The sequence below is a fragment of the Pelophylax lessonae genome, assembly GCF_965119305.1.
Source record: "Pelophylax lessonae genome assembly, chromosome: 4".
NCBI classification, from domain to species: Eukaryota; Metazoa; Chordata; class Amphibia; order Anura; family Ranidae; genus Pelophylax; species Pelophylax lessonae.
Genome location: NC_138771.1, coordinates 645553669 through 645575926, shown reverse-complemented (window position 1 = coordinate 645575926; position 22258 = coordinate 645553669). Strand labels below are relative to the sequence as shown.

General features: G+C 40.0%; 1 protein-coding gene across 1 annotated transcript; it reads right to left on the bottom strand.

Annotated features, from left to right (window-relative positions):
* Positions 1 to 20972: 20972 nt before the first annotated feature.
* LOC309554746 (olfactory receptor 1468-like) lies at positions 20973 to 21770 on the bottom strand (the record flags this gene model as incomplete). The annotated part of the gene is made up of 1 exon (XM_082256448.1): positions 20973 to 21770. One exon carries the CDS (start codon positions 21768 to 21770, stop codon positions 20973 to 20975), a length of 798 nt encoding a protein of 265 aa, XP_082112574.1.
* Positions 21771 to 22258: the final 488 nt, after the last annotated feature.

Below are 22258 nucleotides of genomic sequence, written 5' to 3'. Positions count from 1 at the left end.
GATTATCAGGAAATTGATGGGTAAGCTGACCACCACTGTCTATTTTAAACCCACAGACAGGAACAGTTATTTATCCATACAGAGTGGTCACCATCCGAACTGGTTACACAATATCCCACGCGGGCAATTTATGCGAGTAAGATGCAATTGCACGTTTGATGAGGATTTTGTGGCACAGGTCGAAGTATTAAAGAAACGGTTCATCGAAAAAGGTTATAAAGAAGAGATGTTGGAAAATGAAATTAAGAGCATTTTGGACATTCCGAGATCTGTATGTCTAGAAACTACTGACAGACCTCGGAATGAATCGGATGAGAGACAGTGGTGTTTCCTGTCCGATTACTCGGAGGATCATAAAAAAGTAGAGGCCATCTTTAAGTCACATTGGCATGTATTACAAATGGATATAACTTTGGGCCCTGTGTTGCCAGAAGTGCCGAAGTTCATCTACCGGAAAGCTCCCAGTTTTGGTGACAGGGTAGTTAAAAAGGTACTTGATGCACCTAGCACATCCTTTTTTCCGGGACGGCGTGGCTTCCATAAGTGCGGGAGGTGCAGGACGTGTTCCTTCACCACTGCAAATATGAGGAGACGCTATTCGTTCTATGTGGAAGCGATTGATAAAGAGTTTGAGATTCAAAATCAAATTACGTGCGACACTACGCATGTAGTTTATGCACTAATGTGCCCCTGTAAATTAATCTACATTGGGAGGACCAAACGCATGTTAAGCACCAGGGTTGGTGAACATGTCTCCAACATTATTAAAGGTAAGACAGAACACAGCGTACCAGCCCATTTTAGATCGCATCACCAACGTGACCCCAGCTGTTTACAGTTTTGGGGAATAGAACGGGTTACACCATCTTGGAGAGGGGCAAATTGGGTCAGGGAGTTATCCAAGTGCGAAACCAAGTGGATATTCCTGACCCAATCTCTGAGTCCTATGGGCTTAAACATTGAACTGGACTTAAATTGTTTTATTAGTGATTCTTAATTGATTTTAATTAATTTATATTTCAATTTTATATTTATATTTACTCATATTTATTCATGTTATGCACTGCACACTTTATTTATGTGTGTAGTAATTTTAGCTATGTCTCTGTATGTATGTCGGGGTTGTTCTAGGTTTCTCCACCCCGTACTTTGAATTTTACAGATGATGTTATCCTGGACTTATCTATTTATTCATTAATTTATTTATTCTTGTCTGTATATATACCAATACCTTATGGGGTTGAATTGTTGTATATGTTTTGATTTATGTATGCAATATGGTCGAAGGAAGCGTTTACTTCCCAATATTGTACACTCTATGCATGCTACTTGATTTTATGAATGGAGTAGGTCTGCTCATTTGTAATGCTTTTGTTGTGCATGCACCAATCACCTGAGTGTAGTACCCATTCGAATATATGTGGGGATTAAATCGTCCAATATAGAGTGCTTTTGAAGTATTCTCAGTCATGGCGAAATGTATCCTCATCCCGAGAGGGAGTGGGTGCAAAGCCAGAGAGGGCTATAGTTGATGGGAGTCGGGATGGTTCGCACTGGTAAGAGTTAACAGAGAGACCATCAATACCAGGTTGTGCATGCCCAATTGGAGTAGGTGCATTGCTTTGGATCCGCCTGAATGGGCGTGGATGCTGAGGTATTTATTTTGCTGCCGTATCCGCCGTGGCCACGCCCCCGTGAGGAAGTCGGAAGCACAAAACCGGTCGGGGCGTGGCCAGGCGGCGTTACCTCTATCCTGCATTAGGAGTCTGCAAACCCGGAAGGCACGTAAACCCACGGCGTGGAGCCTGGGGTGCGATCCCGAAGGGTGAACATCTCCATTCTTGATATGCTGTTATCAAATTGAAGACATGTGAGTGCATTATGTTTTTATGCTAATAAAGTGAGGTGTTTAACGATACTACACTAGTGGAGCAATTTCTTTTCCTCTACATGTCTCATACTTGAGAGGTCCTGAGCTACTGTTCCGGTTTGGAAGCCTGAGAGAAGCTGCTTTTTTGCCCGTTCGCTCTGTCACAAGAGTGACTGAGCATATGGAGCTGGTGAGTGGGCATTGCTTATCCCCCTTCTGAGCACAAGTGGTGATGGTTTGGTGACCCCATACATCTGCACCGACAGTCTGCTTATTATAACTGATGTTTGAGGACTTATGCCGCATATCTATTTATGAACTATACCCCATTGGTGAAGTTGTACATATTGTCAGTGCCAGCTGACAGATTGGTAGGGGCTGGAGTGTGGTCTCCCCTTGCGCTACAGGAATATTTTACCTAGGAATTTACCTTTGTGTGTTTGATTATTCTTTTTATTTATATGATTTTTATTACGTAGCAGCATTTTTAATATTGTGAGAGGTGTTCCTCATTTAGCGCTTGGTTGCTTGCAATCAATTTGGTCTCCGTGTAATTGTTAAGCAGTTTTTCTATACTCAACATTTATTATTGCCCTAAGAATAGGAATAAGATTGCTTCTTGCTATGAGCTTTAACATTCTATAATTAATGAATATTCCATATTAGGGTTTGTTCTATAAGAAATATTTGGACCTATTTTATAAATGTTGTATACTATGGATGTATAAGATTTGGGGGATTATATACAGTACTGTGCAAAAATTTTAGGCTGGTGTGAAAAATGCTGTAAATTAGGAAGCTTTCAGAAATGGAAATGTTAGAAGTTATTAGTTATTATAGGCAGATATTTATTCATCATGCCAAACCATCAGGGAGACGTGTGATTTGCTCTAAATTTATTCTGAAGCAGGACGATGACCCCAAACATACAGTCAATGTCATTAAAAACTATTTTTAGCGTAAAATAGAAAACAAAGCCCTGGAAGTGATGGTATGGCCTCCACAGGGCCCTGCTCTCAACATCATCAAGTTTTTCTGGGATTAACTACTTGCCGACCGCCACAAGTACACATACTGCGGCGGTCAGCCCCGTGCAGGCAAAGTGACGTACCGGTACATCACTCGCCTGCGAGTCAATAGGTGGCTAGCGCGCGCCGCAGGAGGCGCGCTTCCTCCCCAGCTTGGTCATGGGCATCCCCGCACGAGTGATCGGTGGCTCCGATTTTTGCCAGTCACACGCGATCTCCCGCTGGAGAGGGAGAAAGGCAGGCGGCTGATGTAAACAAAGCCACCTGTCATTCTCCCTGATGAAACAGCAGAGATCATACGATCCTGCTATGAAAGGTCATATGTCTCTGTGGTTACATCAAAAGCCACACCCCTTTACAGTTAGAAGCACGCCCCTAGGGACACGCTTAACCCCTAGGGACACACTTAACCCCTTGCTCTCTAATAAAGTTAACCCCTTCCCTGCCAGTGTCATTTTTACAGTAACAGTGCATATGTATAGCACTGATTACTGTAGTAATGTCACTGGTAACCCCAAAAGTGTCAAAAATGTCAGTCAAGGGTCCGATCTGTCCGCCGAAATGTCGCAGTCCCACAAAAAAATCGCAGATCGCAGCCATTACTCGTTAAAAAAAAAAATAATAAAGATGAAAAAAATCTTTCCCTTAGTTAGTAAACGCAATAACTTTTGCGCAAACCAATCAAAATATGCTTATTGCGATTTTTTTTACCAAACATATGTAGCAAAAAACAAATTGGCCTAAAATGTTAAAACAATTTCATTTGGGTACAGCGTCGCACAACCGTGCAATTGTCCGTTAAAGTCACGCAGTGCCGAATCGCAAAATATGCCCTGGTCTTTGAGCAGCCAAATCCTCCGGGGCTTAAGTGGTTAAATGAAGAAAAAGAAGGATTTGAAGCAGCCTACATCCACAGAAGATCTATGGCTATTTCTCCAAGATGTTTAAAACAGCTTACCTTCTGGGTTCCTTGGAAAACTGGGTGCAAGTTTAAAGAACTGCCAAAATGTTTACTATTTTCTTCCATAGATAGGTGTACGCAGTGCAGAGTGTCCCTAAAATCTCAAAATATCTACTTTCAAAGATATCACCATAGAACTCAGAATTCATGCTACATATACAGGCTTTGCCTTCTATAGTGAGGAACGGTGTCTCACATTAGTGCTGGGTTCACAATATTGCAAATTGGATGTCAGGAGATTGTGATCGACTTTCTATGGAGCCGGTTTACATATCTCAGGAGCTGCTCTGGAGCAAATTACACGGGAGTTCTGTGCATCTTCTGGTCCATTTCAGGTCCGAATTCAGACAAAAATTTGTGGTAATTATATGTGAGATTTGATACCGGTTCTTTAAATTTGGTTCTTCAGGATATAATTTAGTGAATTATAGCTACCTGTAATATGTGCTTCATAAATCAAACATACATTACTCTATACATAACTAGATTTATTTATTAACATTTTAAATTTGACACCACCTTCTATCCATATCACTGAGTTTTTAAGTGTTTATGTATCTCAAATTAGGAGTGGTGCTGGCGTATCTTTTAAATAAACTGGATATATTGTATATAGTTTTCTTGAATATTTATTATATGATAAATCACACTTAACAAATGTATTATTATTTTCAACAACACACAGGTATAAAATCTATTATCAATGACCATTTCATCCAGGCAGATTACAAAACCAGGAATCAAATAACTGCTACTCTTTGGTAATATTGTCAAAATGCAGGCTTAATCGCTAAGGCTCCTGTAAACAACTTCCAAAATGTGCATTCAAAGCATAGTGTAGGAAAGAAAAGAATGAAATAACTTTATATGGTATATTTTTCATAGTGTTCAGAATTTGTTTTATCAAGAAATTCTGTATATGCCTATGTCTCCAATAATTACAGAATTGATGGATTAAATTAGGTAAAAAAATAAAATAAAAATAAAAAAATTCTATGTTAATAACAGCCTTAAAAAATGTCTAGGTAACGTTCAACACATTGATAACAAAATAATAATAATAATAATAATAATAATAATAATAATAATGATAACAATGACGACAATAATAATAATAATAATAATAATAATAATAATAATAATAATAATAATATTATTAAATAATCATAATAATAACAATAATGATCATAATCATATTAATTATATAAATAATACACACATAATAAATAATACATTTTGCAAAAAATTCCTTTTTTTTGGTTTATGGTTCAGGCTTACCAGCACATTAAAGGGTTATGGTTTAGGAACTGTTTTTCATTATCAATTTGGCTTACCATTTTAATAATAATAATCATCATAATCATAATCAAAGTAATTGTATAAATAATACATACATAATAAATAATACATTTTGCAAAAAAATCCACCTTTTCAGTTTATGGTCCAGGCTTACCAGAAAATTGAAGGGTTATGGTTTAGCAACTGTATTTTATTATCAATTTGAAATGTTAATCCAGTAGTATTTTAAAATAAATTAAGGTGAAGTAGATATTGTTGGCACATTTGAAGTCAACATTTCAAAGGTAAAAAATGCCCAATAAATATTTGTGGTCTTTAAGTTAAAATACAGGAGGTGTAACTGTAATTCTTTCCAGTTCCTTGGCTTTTATAAGGCTTGAAGCAGCTTCTTTTAAAGACCAAGGCACTTTACCAGGGATTTCAAGGGAAAATGCTGGGAAATGATGAAATGGAATTTATAACGGTTATTTTTCTGTGATTTAAAAATAGCTTAATGTGCTTGTAAAGCCATTTTTATAAAATTCTGGATAGTGTAAGGGAAAGAGGGAAGCTCTTTCTGTGTTCCAGTTGGAGAAATTCACCCACACTGTTAGTCCTAGTAACCATTGCTACTTAGAAAGAAAGTAGAAATTAAAAAAAAATAATAAAAAATTGAGTGGTCTTAAGAGCAAAAGGTGAGGGGAAATACTCAAATAGTGACACCTGGTTCTAATATGCAAATTCAAAATTTGTAACAATTTCCTCTCATTTCCTCTTGCATCGCCAGCACAGGAAATCAAGGGAAATCTCCCCAGTTGGATATAGACAGCAAACACATTGTCACTGGGCATATGTAAACATGTTCTGTGCAGAGAGCGCTCATCCTGTGCACTCCCAGCACAGTTACCGGTGGGTACTGGCAAGCTCCCGATGTCTATTTGTAATTAGGAGCTTTCTAATCCACCCCGGGAGGAGGCGGCAGGAAGCTGTTAAGGATAGTGCGGCACTTTTGAAGCACACATTTTGCTTATATTAGGTATCATAATACCGTACTAGCTGCTTTGCCCTGGGCAACTTTGATTACATCCTTGAGTAAGGATCTGCTAATTCTAACTTTCTAGGTGTTTGATGGATGCCCCAAGCAGACTACAAGCTACTCTCAACGATTTTCAATGATAGAAAACTCTATAAATACCAAAAAATCTAGTGCACCCCATACAAAGATCAGACCCAATTATAAAAGGGATGGGGAAATGGGAAATGAAGCCACAAAAACATAAGTATCAGTCCAAGATATCCCCAGCACACCATGTTCAAATAAAAAAAGACAGGCTCACATAAGTTTCTTTACTAAATCACCCCCCAGCAGGGATGTTTAATGATAAAATAAAATAAAAAAAAGTTTGACATCCTGCTCCATGAAAGAATGGCAAACAAACTTTAGGTCTGCCCACTCTAAAGCCCCGTACACACTCGTCAAAAATTGGCAGGGATTTTTCGTCCAACGTCCGGTCTGCCGATTTTCGGCTTGTTAGTATGATACTTCCGACAACCGACTCCGACTTTTCGGCCGAAAAAAATCTGGTGTGCAGACTATAACATTTTTGTTGGCCATCAAAACACGTCCGATTTTCGTGCAGTCAGCAAAGATTTAGACAGGGAAAAATCTTATGAGCAAGTCTGGGCATGCTCAGAGAAGAATGAACACAAAGAAAGCAAACCAACACATGACATCACTTCTGAAGTAGATTTTTGTTGGGCGAGAAAATTCGTGTTCAGTCTAGGCACATTCCAACCAACAAAACAACACTCCGGACAAAAGACAGACGATCGGTCGGCCGATAATCGTTGCGTGTGTACGGGGCTTTACTTTCACTGTGTTAATCATTGGGAAATGATTTTCAAAATAACCCATAGATGGTACTACACCCCTTGGAGGATTGCTAAATTCTCCCCAGTTGTCCCTCCAGACTGTTGGTGAAACTTTGGTGCACACGGGAGACTGCTACATATATTGTGGGATTGCCCCAATCTTACAAGCTATTGGAGGCGCATCATCCGCATATTGGGGTCCATCACTGGAATACTAACATCTCCTAACCCTGGGCTAGCAATCCTTAATTTAGGAATAGATTCCTACCTGAACCACATGAGACCGGTAGTAACAAAAATCCTCCTAGCTGCCCGCAACATCATTCTTAGGAAATGGAAAACACTTGAATCGCCCAATGTCTCAGAAGTTATACATGCAGTGCACATGAACTATCAATACGAATGACTGCTAGCACTGAACAGTTCTTCCTGCACCCAATTTGATAGGCGTTGGTCAATATGGCCAAATGGACTAACTTCCTGACTGAAGTTATTCTGAGTTCCAGTCCAGGCTACCTTCTCCCCTCTCCTCTATCCCTACATCCCTTTATAGTTCATAATCTCCAACAGGGTTCCACCTAAGTTGTCATGTTAGGTAGGCACTCAGTAACCATTGCACACTGCTCTACAACCTTCTCTACGGTTATCCTTAGCGTAATTCCCGAGTGTGGCTCGGGGTGGGATTTCACTGCCATAAGCAGTAACCCCGAGCCACACTTGGGGTACCGCCAGGGTGCATCGCTGAATCCTTGTAGAGGGTTACTTACCTTGTCACCGGGATCCAGCGATGTGTCCCTGCAGCATACGGTGGGCAGATCTTCCGCCCGATACTTGTGAGCCCCGGCTTCCGTCTCCTGCGACGTGACGCCCGCAGGGGGGTGGAACCGGCGGCAAATTTGAAAAGTAAAAAACACAAACACACTGATTACATTGCAAAATAAAATAAATTGATATTAGTTTGCCCTCCAGTGCCCTTTACTGCAGTTTTACTGTACTTTTTATCTATATCTATATCTATCTATCTATCTATCTATCTATCTATCTATCTATCTATCTATCTATCTATCTATACACAGTATATATATATATATATATATATATATATATATATATATATATATATATATATGTGTGTGTGTGTGTGTATATCTATATCTATATATATATATATATATATATATATATATATATATATATATATATATATATATAGATATACACGTATATCTATATATATATATGTTTACACACACACACACACACACACATACATACATACATACATATATATATATATATATATATATATATATATATATATATATATATATATGTGTGTGTGTGTATATATATATACTTTAACTTATTTATAGTTATTTATTATATTATAATTTATGATTTTGTGTTTCAAACTTTATCATACCTGAGATGTTATAAAGAAGAACGCACAGTAAAAAAAATCATATGTAAATAGTTGGTTTGGGCTGCTCGTCCTTAAGAATTACATGCAAAACAATTGTACCGCTTTCAGTACCTAAAATCGGAAAGAATCATATCGCCAGGGAGGTTAATGGACATATTGCCATGACACAGGTACTCTATGAAACTTTTGGGAAGGTGGGTTCCCCTGGCCATATTGAGAGACCAGGAGGAACTCACTCCTTGCACACTAATTACTTGAGTTCCTGTAGTCCTGTTGTGCATGCCTCTCATGACCAGTTAATGTTAATATTACTGTATGCCCTGTTTTTGTTCATTGTGATGTTATGCATTGCACTGTTATCTTTTATAAAACCAATAAAAAATATTGAAGGAAAAAAAAGTGATGCTCCCACTTCTCTTAAATGCAGCTCAAAATCTCAAACCTATTTGATAAAAAAGGGGGCACCAACAGCAGGGAAATGGATACAGGCTGTAAACTGTACCATGATTAAGAAGGAATGGGCATGTACACTAAGGGGGTTATTTATAAAGCAGTTAATTAGACTTTTGCCTATTATTCTCTATTTGTGAATCAATCATTGTCATTTAAAACTCATGTACCTAGAAGATTCAATGGCAGAGAATATTTGGTGAATGTTAGATTCACTGATTTATAAATATACCCCTTAAAGACCAACAGAAAGCACTTTTTTATACATAGGTAATAGGGATGAGCTTAGGATTTCGAGCCTGTTTGCAGTCTGGTGAACCACCAAATAACTGGTTCAGATTGGCCAATTCACCCGTCTGAATCCTCAACTGCTGTTTGATAACAAACTAGCCTGGGATCTGTCATTTTGTGGTTGTCATTCTTCTGATGCTAAATGACAGATCCCCAGTTGGCTTCTATTTGTAAACAAGTTAGCTGATCCTGGGCAATTTTATTAACCACTTAAGCCCCGTAAGTTTTTACCCCTTCCTGACCAGGGCCTATTTTGCGATTCGGCACTGCGTGACTTTAACGGACAATTGCGCGGTCGTGCGACACTGTACCTAAACAAATTTGATGTCCTTTTTTTTCCCCACAAACAGAGCTTTCTTTTGGTGGTATTTGATCACCTGTGCGATTTTTTTATCATGTGCTATAAACAAAAAAAGAGCGACAATTTTGCAAAAATAACAATATTTTTCACAATTTTTTATATGAAATTCCCCCCAAAAAAATGTAAAAATCAAAATTTTTTAACATTTTGGCCAATTTGTTTTATGCTACATATGTTTGGTAAAAAAAATTGCAAAAAGTGTATTTTGATTGGTTTGCGCAAAAGTTATCGCGTTTACTAACAAAGGGAAAGATTTTTGTCATTTTTGTTGTTTTTTTTTTTAATGCGTAATGGCGGCGATATGCAATTTTTTTTGCGGTACTGCGACATTGCGGTGGACAGATCGGACCCTTGACTGACATTTTTGGACATTTTGGGGTTACCAGTGACATTACTACAGTAATCAGTGCTATACATATGCACTGTTACTGTAAAATGACACTGGCAGTGAAGGGGTTAACTTTTTTTTGAGAGAGAGGGGTTATGTGTGTCCCTAGGGGCGTGATTCTAACTGTGATTGGCTGTGGCTTGAGGTGTAGGAACAGTGATCAACGGTCCTACATAGTAGAACCATATGATCACTATTCTTACACAGGGGAGAATGACAGGCGGCTTGTTTACATTAGCCGCCTGCCTTTCTCCCGCTCTAACAGACGATTGCGAGTGACCGGCGGACATCGGGTCCGCCGGTCACACACGCGGGGGGGGGGGTCCGTGACCGCGCGGGAGCGCGCCTCCGGCGGCACGCGCTCGCTCCCTAGACCCTGACAGGCTAGCGACGTAGCCCTACGGCGCTTTGCCTGTGAGGGGCTGACCGCCGCAGTAAATCAGTAAATAGTCGTGCGGTGGTCGGCAAGCGATTAACCAAATATGTTCATGACTATATTTGGTCAATAATGTTACCCAGCATTTGTTTTGCAAACAGCAGCCAGCCAGGGATCTGTCCTTTGAGACTGGAATAGCAGCAGAGAAGCTTCATCATGTGGTGGGTTATTGTGGAGGTGGGGCAACATCATTGGGTTGTTGTCACCATGGTGGTGGGTCAACACGATTGATGATAATTTACATCCCTGGATGATGTGATTGCCATTTTATTTACATCAAGGAACATTGTTTATTTTTTTCTGGAATTTGTTAGAGACTTTATTTGAGATATTGGTGTCTTAATTTAACTTTTAACTATGCGAGTGAATATAATGTTTACTAATGTACCCCACACTCATTCCCCTGGGGTGTGGATATCTAAAAGCCCTCTTATTATAAAGGGGCTTACAACGGGGCACTAGGGAGAAGTTCCACAAACGCTGGTACTACTGGCATGAGTTCAGTTTTTCCACAGAATACAAAGACTTGGTTGCCTAGATTGTTACAGGTAGACCGGTTGGCCATCTCCTCCCCCCCCTCTCTCCTTCCCCACCCCCCTTTTTTTTTCTCCTTCTCTCACCTTCCCCCTTCTTTGCTCTACTCTCCCTCTTATCCTGTTGGTTCTTCCCAACCTCTAAAAAACCACCCGTTCCCCCTGGGCATACGTACGCTTATTACCTCTAGACGACTGCAGGGGGGGGGGGTCAGGCCGCCCGGATTGCCCCTCTTTCTCCGTACCCCGGCCATGTGATAGATGCCGGTGGAGGGTGAGACCTCTCCGGGGGTCTGACTTCTCGTAGAGATCTTCTTTGATATCGTCTATATTATTTACTACTGTGTGGTCATGTGTCCTACGGTTCGCTATTGTTTTTTTTTTAAGTTGTTATCTGTTTATATCCTGTGTTTGGACCTGTACCATTACTCTTACCTGTATTGTATGCCTATTCCTCTTTTAATAAACATTGAATTTATAAAAAAAATTAAAAAATAAAGGGGCTTACACATTCCAATGAGTCACCTCCTCAAACTCCACATCCTCTTGAAATCAGATTTGGGGACAAGGCCCGTGTCCTCTGAACATAGGGAAAAGGTGCTTTGATGGACCCCTTACCGCCCACTTTACAAGTTACCCTTGCAATGTTTAAGGCACGTGGCCTGGTATGGTTCGAGTGAAGGGTCATGCTTTTTGCATGGTAAACAATAGTAACAGGCCCTTATCCAGGTATGGTAGCCAAAAAAGAGAGGGCAGCAAGCATGTGCCCCTCCTATTCTGAACCACGGAACGGTATTTATAAACTTTATTTAATTGGTACATGCCCAGATACCCATACACTTCTTTAACAATAGCTTGCAAATTATCCTTGCAAAAGGCCAGGAAAAAAGAAGGACTTGGACTTCAGTAGGGTTTGGTGCAATGTTCGGGTTCACAGCCTTAGGGATTTATATCCTAAAGGCAAATAGACTATGCACTTTGCAAAGTGCAATTGCACTCTGGAAGTACATTTGCTCCAGAGCTTAGTAAATAAGGTAAAGCTTCACTTTGCAAAGAGTACCCAATCACATACAAGAATTAAAAAAAAAAACAGCATTTTTGGTTGCACATGATTGGATGATAGAAGTCAGCAGGGCTGCTGCTCATTTACTAAGCTCTGGAGCAACTGATCTTGCAGAATGAAACTGCATTTTGCAAAGTGCACAGCCTATTTGCCTTTAGTAAAACAACCCCTAAGGACTCTTTCACACTATCAGCTCCGTCAGCGGACTCCATTTATCTCAGCGGGGGATCGATCCGCTGATCCCCCCGCTGAGAAGGAGAATGACAGCGGAGACACAGCTGTCAGAGCCCCATGCATCTCTATGGGGGAATCGGATGGGAACGAACCATCGGTCCTTTCTCATCCGATCCCATCCGATCCGCTGGACGGATGGAAAATAGGGTTTCCATCTGTCCAGATTTGACGGATCAGATGTCATCGGACATGTCTCCGCTGACATTCGATGCCCCATAGAGATGCATGGGGGGACCGTTCAGATCCGCCAAAAAAACTTACAGGCGGATCTGAACGGTCTGCCTGTGTGAAAGGGGCCCAATTATTGGGTTAGAGTCAGAGTTGTTAGAGTCAGAACTCTAAGAAAAGCCCTGTACACACCTGCACAATCATTGTACTGGCTGTCCCCAAAACCTCGACCTAGGATTGGAGACTTCCAGACTCTAGGACCAAAACCAGGTTTTCTCTATCCATGAAGAAACTGAAAATCCAGTTTCCTCTGTATGGCACAAGCACCATGAAGCCCCTTAACCTGCCTGGATGAGAATCTTGGTTGACACAAAACCCTTTTCACATCATGGCAGGGCACAGCACTGTCAAAGAAGGTAATATTAATAAAATTAATTGCTTTATAATGAGCCAGCCCACTAAGTAGACTTTAAGGCATTTTGCCTCTTATTAATCCTAGATATACATAGAAAAAATTAGGTTTACTCTAATAGGGGTTTTTCAAGCGTTTTGCAGCCACATAACAACATCCAGCCATCTGACTGTTTAATCACCTAGTTTGGACGACTGTCCAAAATCTCTGCCTGTTTAACCACTTGCCAACTGGGCCATAGCCGAATGATGGCTACAGGGCGGTTGGCTTAATCTGGGAGGGTGTACAATAATGTCCTTCCAGAATCGCGCTTCCTGTGCTCCCCCTGGGACGTGCATGCGGAAATGTCCATGCTCACCGGGTTCACCAGCCCCTGCACATTCCAATCGTGGTAAAGGGTCAATGACAGCGGCCCTTTACCACCAATGACAGAGCAATCAGTTGTCAACAAACTGGCACAGTTTGGGAAACCGCAGCACTGCTCACCTGTGCTTTATCTGTGTTTCAATTATGCCTATCTGTTCCTCACCCATGCCTCAATCATGCCTCATTCATGCCAATCTGTGCCTCAATAATTCCCATATGTGTCTCATCCGTGCCTCATTCATGCCAATCTGTGCCTCAGTCATGAATCATTCATGCCAATCTGTGCCTTATCTGTGCCTCATTCATGCCCATCTGTGCTTCATTTATAACCATCCGTGCCTCATCCATGCCTATCCATGCCATATCGATGCCTCATCTGTGCCCACCCATGCCTCACCTGTGCTCAGCCATGCCACATCAGTGCTCATCCATGCCTCATCCATGTCACGTCAGTGCTCACCCATGCCACAACCATGTCACATCAGTGCTCATCCATGCTCATCCATGCCACATTAGTGCTCACCCATGCCACATCCATGTCACATCAGTGCCCATCCATGCCACATCCATGCCTCATCAGTGCTCATCCGTGCTACATCCATGCCACATCAGTGCTCATCCGTGCTTGATCAGTGCTCATCTGTGCCTCATCCATGCCACATCAGTGTTCATCCATGCCACATACATGCCACATCAGTACTCATCCATGCCACATACATGTCACATCAGTACTCATCCATGTCACATACATGTCACATCAGTGCTTATCCGTGCCACATCCATGCCACAACAGAGTTCATCCGTGCCACGTCAGTGCTCATCCATGTCCCATCCATGCCACATCAGTGCTCATCTGTGCCAAATCAATGCCACATCAGTACTCATCCATGCCACATCCAGTGCCACTACAGTGCTTATTAGTGCCCTATAGGGATGATCGAACTTTTGAAAAGTTCGGTTCGGCCAGAACATCCGAACTACCCGAAAGTTCGGCCCGGATTTCAGAACCCCATTGAAATCAATGGACCCGAACTTTGGTAATCAATAAACACAATTTTAAAGCCCTAAAACCCAATAAATGCCCCTAAAAAGTGCCTAGGGTTCTGGGTCATGCCCCAGGGACTATTAATCACACAAAAAAAAGTTCTTAAAAATTGTCAATTGTTGATAAAAAAAAGCCAATTATTGAAAAAATGAAAAAAAAAAAAAAGATATTTTTTTTATTTTGACTTTGGATTTAGTATCTGGGGGTCTAAAAAGTGTACCTGTGAAGTTTCAGCTCTGTAGCATGTCCAGAACCATAAAAAAAAAGATTGTTTGTATTAGAACACCTTGCCGGTTTAATAGCAGGTGTTTTATTTGGGCATTTTTTTGGGTTCTTTTGAGGCAGGAAAAACATCTGAACTTGTGTATAGTGGTATATATACCACTATACACAAGTTCAGATGTTTTGCCTGCCTCCAAAGAACCCAAAAAAATGCCCAAAAAAAACGCTAGCGCCAAAAAAAAAACGCCCAGGTGTGTTGTTGCAGGCATTTTTTGGGGGTTTTTGGAGACAGGTACACTATACACAAGTTCAGATGTTTTGCCTGCCTCCAAAAACCCCCAAAAAAATGCCTTCAACAACACACCTGGGCGTTTTTTGGGCATTTTTTTGGGTTCTTTGGAGGCAGGCAAAACATCTGAACTTGTGTATAGTGGTGTATATACACACATACTTATATGTATATACACACCTAGACATATATAGGTGTGATAGGAGCAGAAATATATTGGTGTTAATTATTTCATTAGCGCAAGTAGTTTTTTCTGCTCCTTTCACACCTATATATGTGCAGGTGTATATATATACAGACATGGGTGTGTATATATATACACCCTATACACATGTTCAGATGTCATGTCTGACTCCAAACATGTGCTCAAAAAAGCACTAGCAACGCCTGCAGCCAAAAATGCTGGCGGCGGCAAAGCCATATCCCTGCAGCGAAAGTCACCTAAGAGAAAATAGCTTTTCTCTATTGCGGTCACCCTGCTATGGAAGGGTTTGGTCACCCTGCCATAGCATTCACTGTCAGTTCACCCTACACTACATTACGGTCACCCTGATATGGAAGGGTTCGGTCACCCTGCCATAGCAGTCAGTTAACCCTACACTACATTACGGTCACCCTGACACTTCATACTTTCCCTACAGAAACTAAATTTTTGAAGCTAACTAAAGTGTAAAAGAGCACTCTAACTACACTAGATATCCCTTTCCTCAAACTAATAAATGCTAAATGACACTTTTAAAGTAAAATTAACAGAACTGCTTCCACTTTCTTCCATGTCCAGTATAACAATGGGGGCTATCTTATATACTGGGGGGCAAATTCACTAATGATTGGACTATGGACCCCCTAGTCACTCCAATCACATTCCTAGCATTCTTCTGCCCCCTCAATTGGCTTTTGCTAATGGTTCTGGTCCAATCACAGGCTTTTAAAGCCCATTTCCTGAACCATTGCATTTTGGTCGGTTCTGGTTGCCGAATTCCGAACTTTTTGGGCATAAAGTTCTAAATTCGGCCGAACCTCGAAACACCCAATGTTCGGGCCAAACCGATGGTCGACCCGAACCGTTCGATCATCCCTAGTGCCCTACAGTGCCTCACAAAAGTGTAATGGGTAGTCAGGAAATGATGTTTGTAATTGTATGTCCCTTGAGCACCTGACAGTGCTCCCTGAATGTTGGGCCTCTGTATGTGGCTAGGCTGTGTAAACATTTCACATATGTGGTATTGCCATACTCAGGAGGAGTAGCAGAATGTATTTTGGGGTGTCATTTTGCTATGTACATGCTATGTATTAGAAATATCTTATCAAAGGACAACTTTGTGTAAAAAAAAAAAAAAAGAAAAAGTTTTCATTTTCTTTCCACATTTTCCAAAAACTTGTGGAAAAAATGACATGTTCATCATAATGCCTCCTATATTATGTTCTGGGATGCTTGATTTCCAAAACGGGGTAATGTTGTGGGTGTTCCCATTGTCCTGGTGCTCCAGGGCCTTCAAAAGTGTGATAGGTTGTCAGGAAATGATATGTGTAATTTATGCTCCTAGAATGCCTGGAGGTGCTACTTGGATGTTGGGCCTCCGTATGTGACCAGGCTGTGAAAAAGTCTCACATGTGGTATAGCCATGCCCAGGAGGAAGAGCAGAATGTATTTTGGAGTGTAGTTGCAAGTATGCCTATACAGCATGTGAGAAATAACTTGGTAATATGACAATTTTGTGAAAAATATAAAATAAAAAAATCTTCATTTTGCAAAGAATTGTGGAAACAATTACAACTTAAAAAAAACTCAGCATGCCTCTTACTAAATACCTTGGAATGTCTACTTTTCAAAAAGGAGTCATTTTGGGGGTATTTGTAGTTTCCTGGCTTGTTAGTGTCTCAAGAAATGAGATAGGCCGGCAGTGCATCAGACGTGTTTAATTTTCAGTAATTTTCACCATAGCTTTTAGACTCTTTAACCTTCACAAAGACCAAATAATATATAATTAATTGGGTTAATTTTAGCAAAGATATGTAGCAGTATAATTTTTGGCCAAAATTCATGAGGAAAAATTGCTAAATTTTATAACTGAAACTACGAAAATGCATTTTTCATTTTTACAAAATGTTCATTTTTTTTTATTTGTAGCACAAAAAACCCCAGTGTTGATTAAATACCACCAAAAGAAAGTTCTATTTGTGTGAAAAAAGGACACAAATTCCATATGGGTACAGTGTTGCATGAATAATTGTCATTCAAAATGCGAGAGCACCGAAACCTGAAAATCGGCTCTGGTTAGGAAGGGGGTATAAGTGCCCAGTGGGTAAGTGGTTAAGCACCATCTCACTAACTGGACAATGGTGTTGATTTACTAAAAATAAATTAGTGCAAAATCTGGTGCAGCTCTGCATAGAAATGAATCTGCTTCCAGTTTTTTTGGCAAAGCTTAATTGAATAAGCCGAAGTTAGAACCTGATTGGCAACCATGCACAGCTGCACCAAAATTTTAATTCACCAGTTTTAGTAAATCAACCCCAATGGCCTGCTGTTGTTTACCTAAGACAATGCTCTCATTTGGGTGTTTGTCTTTAGGGCCAGACAAGCCTGGATGCACACTGCTTTAAGCAGCAACTGTTTGCAGAGGTAGCCCTTGACCGAAATTAGGCATCTAATGCCATATATCAATTTATATTAAAAAAGAATAGCGCGCACATGCAAAAGAAATTACTACCAAATCTGAAGACAATCCATAAATAAAAATGGGGATTTGGTCCCACCATATGGCCATATAGTGCTCAAGCCCACTACTACGTCAAAGTACCCCATTATCAGTGGGTCCTACACTATCCATGCAAAAAGAGATGAATCCAGCCTTTCTAACCCTTGGAGATAATACTCCTGGCTGGGAAAGATGTGCAAATGCACTACAGGGAACTCCTCCTATATCTACTCGATAGTGGACACTGATAGATATATCAATTTAACACATGGTAGCCCATGAGAGGGTAGACATTCTAACCAATCAAAAAATTGCTCCTCCTCTCCTAACACCTATGCTGACTATGCAAAAAATATGTATATATACTTACCTAATTTAACCCCTCTCAGGTCACGTGATCTCCTGTGTCAGTCATTGGCAGCTGCAGAGGAATGGAAAGAGTGCTTGACATTGGCTTGTAATGTCTCGGAGTGGTGGCATAACCCATAAACTTCTAAGGCTTATTTGCTGTTGACACTTCCTTCTCTTCCTTGCTGTTGCCCATTTTTGACACAGGGTAGCCAGAACACATGACCAGACCAGAGCAGGTAAAAATAGGTAAGTATACATATCTTTTTTACCCAGGTTATAGTCAGCTTAGGTTTTAGGAGGGGGAGAAATCCATTAACCACTTGCCAGCCTGCTGCAGTTTTACTGCGACAGTTTGGCTCGGCTGCGCGAAACGATGTAGTACTACGCCGGTCACGTGCGTGGTGCTGGGGGGCCAGCACGCACCTGCAATCGCTCCCCTCTGAGAGAGAACACCGCTCAGCTGTTGTAAACGCAGCAGACCATTCTTCTCTCTGGAATGATCACAGAGCGCCTATGATCCTTCTATATAGGATCACAGGTCTCTATGGTCATTTCACAAGCCACTCCCCCCCCCCCCACAGTTAGTAAACACTCCCCCAGGCTCACATTTAGCCCTTTGATAACCCACTAGGTTAACCCCTTCCCTGCCAGTGTCATTATTACACTAATAGTGCATATTTTTAGCACTGATTACTGTAGTAATGTCACTGGTACCCCCAAAAGTGTCAAAAATGTCAGTTAGGGGTCTGATCTGTCCGCCACAATGTTGAAGTCCCACTAAAAATCGCAGATCGCCGCCATTACTTGTAAAAAAAAATGACATAAATCTTTCCCCTAGTTTGTAGACACGATTACTTTTGTGCAAACCAATCAAAATACGCTTATTGTGATTTTTTTTTACAAAAAATATGTAGCAGAATACAAATTGGCCTAAAACGATGAAAAAAATTAGATTTTTTATTTATTTATTTTTCTGGTAATGTTATATAGCAGAATGTAAAAAATATTGTTTTTTTTTTTTTCAGAATTGTCGCTGTTTTTTTGTTTTTAGCGCAGGTGATCAACTATCACCAAAATAAAGCTCTATTTGTGGGGAAAAAATGACATCAATTTTATTTCAGTACAGTGTCACATGACCTTACAATTTTCCATTAAAATAACGCAGTGCCGAATCGCAAAAAATGGCCTGGTCATTAAGGGGGCAAATCTTTCCGGTCCAGAACTGGTAAAAGAGGAAGTAAAGTCCCACTTGTAACTTTTCCCTATAGGTAAGCCTATGATAAGGCCTACCTATAGGAACTGCAAATATCTCCTAAATATCTCCTAAAACATTCACAGTTTAGGAGATATTTACATTGCATGCAGCCCTGTGCCATAAACGACGGCTCCCGCGCATGATGTAATCGTGGCTCCAGGCCAATCAGAGGGCTGGTGGATGCAAACTCGTAGGGAAGACGGGTGAACATGTCAGAAGTCTCAGCGGCGAGCGGGCGCCACTGGAAGGGACTCGTTCTAAGGCGGGTATTTCATAATGAGCTCATATGCAATGCATACAAGCTCAGTATGCCTTTGTCTTTCAGGTTTTCATTTTTATTAATTTTTTTTAGTTGGAGGTTTACAACCTCTTTAACAAGAGAGGTCTAATAGTATATTGACCTCTTTTACTATTTAATGGGGGGCACAAACATTTTTGATGCACTGCACCTAATACTGTAAGGAAGGTCTATATATTATTAGGTGGGGCTTAATATCAAATGATGTTTTGGTACTCTATTTCTGGATGTCGATGACCTTCCTGGCAACATCACATCTTCTGACACATCAAGGCTAAAGAAGGAATATTTATTTGTATAACACACAAAACAAAGCAAGTAAAAAAATGACAATAACAGTGAACAAGTGAAAAATAAAGCCTAACTCACACAATGAGAATATTGGATGATTGATCCGTTTTTTTTTTTTTGCATGCTAGTCTCAAAAACAAATAGGTTACTAAAGTTACGAAAATTCTCGTAAGACAGAAAACAACTTTGGAAGTGATGTAATGTATTTTATTCTATTGTAATGTATTCTTTTGTTACTGAGCATACGCAGTCTTGCTAACTCATTTTTTTTTTACTATACTTATTACACAAATTGTTAATTTAGCTATCTTACGAAAAAAAATGTAATGCTTGTCCCTTTGGATATTTTTGCATGAACTTTTGGGATTGGCTCTCGAAAGCTGTGTACTAACAATCAGATTATTGGCCATTCACTCCAAAAGCATTTTTTTTTTTTAGTCCAATTTTTTCATTGTGTGTGCCAGACTTAACCTTCTTAGCGGTATTCCCGAGCATGGCTCGGGGTTAAATTTCAGAGCCAAAAGCGGTAACCCCAAGCCATACTCGGGGTACCGCCAGAAGCATAGCTGGATCCTGTGAAAGAGGTTACTTACCTTGTCAATGGGATCCAGCAATGTGTCCCGGCGGTGTCTCGCGGCGGATCTTCCTCCCGATCGTCTCCGTGCCCCGGCTTCCGTCTCCTGCGACGTGACGTTCGCAGGGGGGTGGAACCGGCGGAAAATTCAAATGTAAAAACACACCAAACACACTGATACAATTCAAAATTCACATTAGTTTGCCCCCCAGTGCCCTTTCCTGCAGTTTTACTGTACTTTTTATGTATATATATATATATACGTAATTCTTGTGAATGAGCATCCCAAACCAACTGTATACATTTATTATATATATATATATATATATATATATATATATATATATATATATATATATATATATATATATATATGTATATATAATGTATACAGTTGGTTTGGGCTGCCCATTCACAAGAATTACATGCAAAATAATGGTACCGCTTTCAGCACCTAAAATCCAAAAGAATCATACCGCCAGGGAGGTTAACTTATACCAATATTGTATAAGATTAAAAATAACTGGAGGACCAAATGTCTCTGCCCCAAAAACCCTAAAACCAGGGAGGTCCTAACTAAAGGGTGGCACTGGGAACTAAAGATTCATTCGTTTCTTCAAACCCCTCCCACTGGACACTACCATGGTAATCATTGGGGCAGATTTAAGTGGATCCCATAATTTGCCCAATCTCTACCCATAAACAGTGCAGTGACCAGCGGCTCAGGCACCATGAAAGGTTAGGATTTACTGCCTTAATCTTAAGGTAGCAGGGATTTTATTAATTTTTTTTTTTTTTTTTTGCAAAAGCCTCACAGTCTTTTTTTATTATGCATTATAAACCCCAACGCATTTTTGATGTCCTTATTCCTCAAACTGTATATAAAAGGGTTTATAAAAGGAGTAAACACTGTGTACAATAGAGACAGTATTTTACTGATCATCTGTGACTGCCCCTTATTTGGAAGGACATACATGGAGATTAGAGTCCCATAAAATATAGACACAACTGTCAGATGGGAGCTGCAAGTAGAAAAGGTTTTTAGCCTCCCTGAAATGGACGAAATCTTTAATATAGTTAAAGCAATGTATATATATGAAAGTACTATCAAGAGGAATGGCAAGACTACGAAAGCAGTGCAAAGCAATGTGGATTCCATCTGGACAATGAATGTGTCTGAACAAGAAAGTTTCATCACAGGATAAAAATCACAGAAGAATTGGTCAATAGTATTTGGCCCGCAGAATTCTAATGAACACACACCATGTATTATGAAGGATGTTAAAGAACTACTTAACAGCCAGCCTACAAAAACAAATGTAATGCAAACAGCTTGACTCATAATGGAGACATAATGCAGAGGATAACAAATGGCTAGATAGCGGTCGTAGGACATCACTGTCAGAAGAAAACATTCAAATGTCTCTGATAAAGCAAAAAAATAAAACTGTGTGATGCATCCAGGGAAAGATATGGATGTCCGCTCATGTAGTACAATATTAAGCATGTTAGGAGCAATATCAGTAATCAATATGATATCAGATACAGACAGCTGGGTGAGGAAGAAGTACATCGGGGAATGGAGGGTTTTGCTGTAGGACGCCAGCATGATGATTAGGAGGTTTCCACATATTGCTGCACAATATATTATAAGGATTAGGGAGAAGACCAAAAGGTTAAATTTGCCCATATTATGGAATCCCAAAAAGAATATTGTTGTAATATTACTTTTAAGCATGATCTGTGTCATAACAGAAAATATACATTTAATTATAATAAAGTATAACAATAATTAGCAAAATATAAAATAAAAAATTAGAAATCGTCTTACAGAGTAATTAAAGCCCTTTTTTTGTTTAGTTTTGGATAGAGTAGTGAAAGGTTTGAACCCTTGGTAGTTTTTGTCTTGCTGTCTGTGTCCCCGTATGGGAGATCCACTCTCTTTATTTTTCCTAGTGACAACTGTCACCAGGATTAAAAGTGAAGGAGAATTCAATATATTTGGTTATCACGACAATAAAAATATGTAAATATTCCAATGGGGATACTTTTTTCCAATGGCAACAGTCTAGGTTATCAGGAGTAGGTCATTTCATT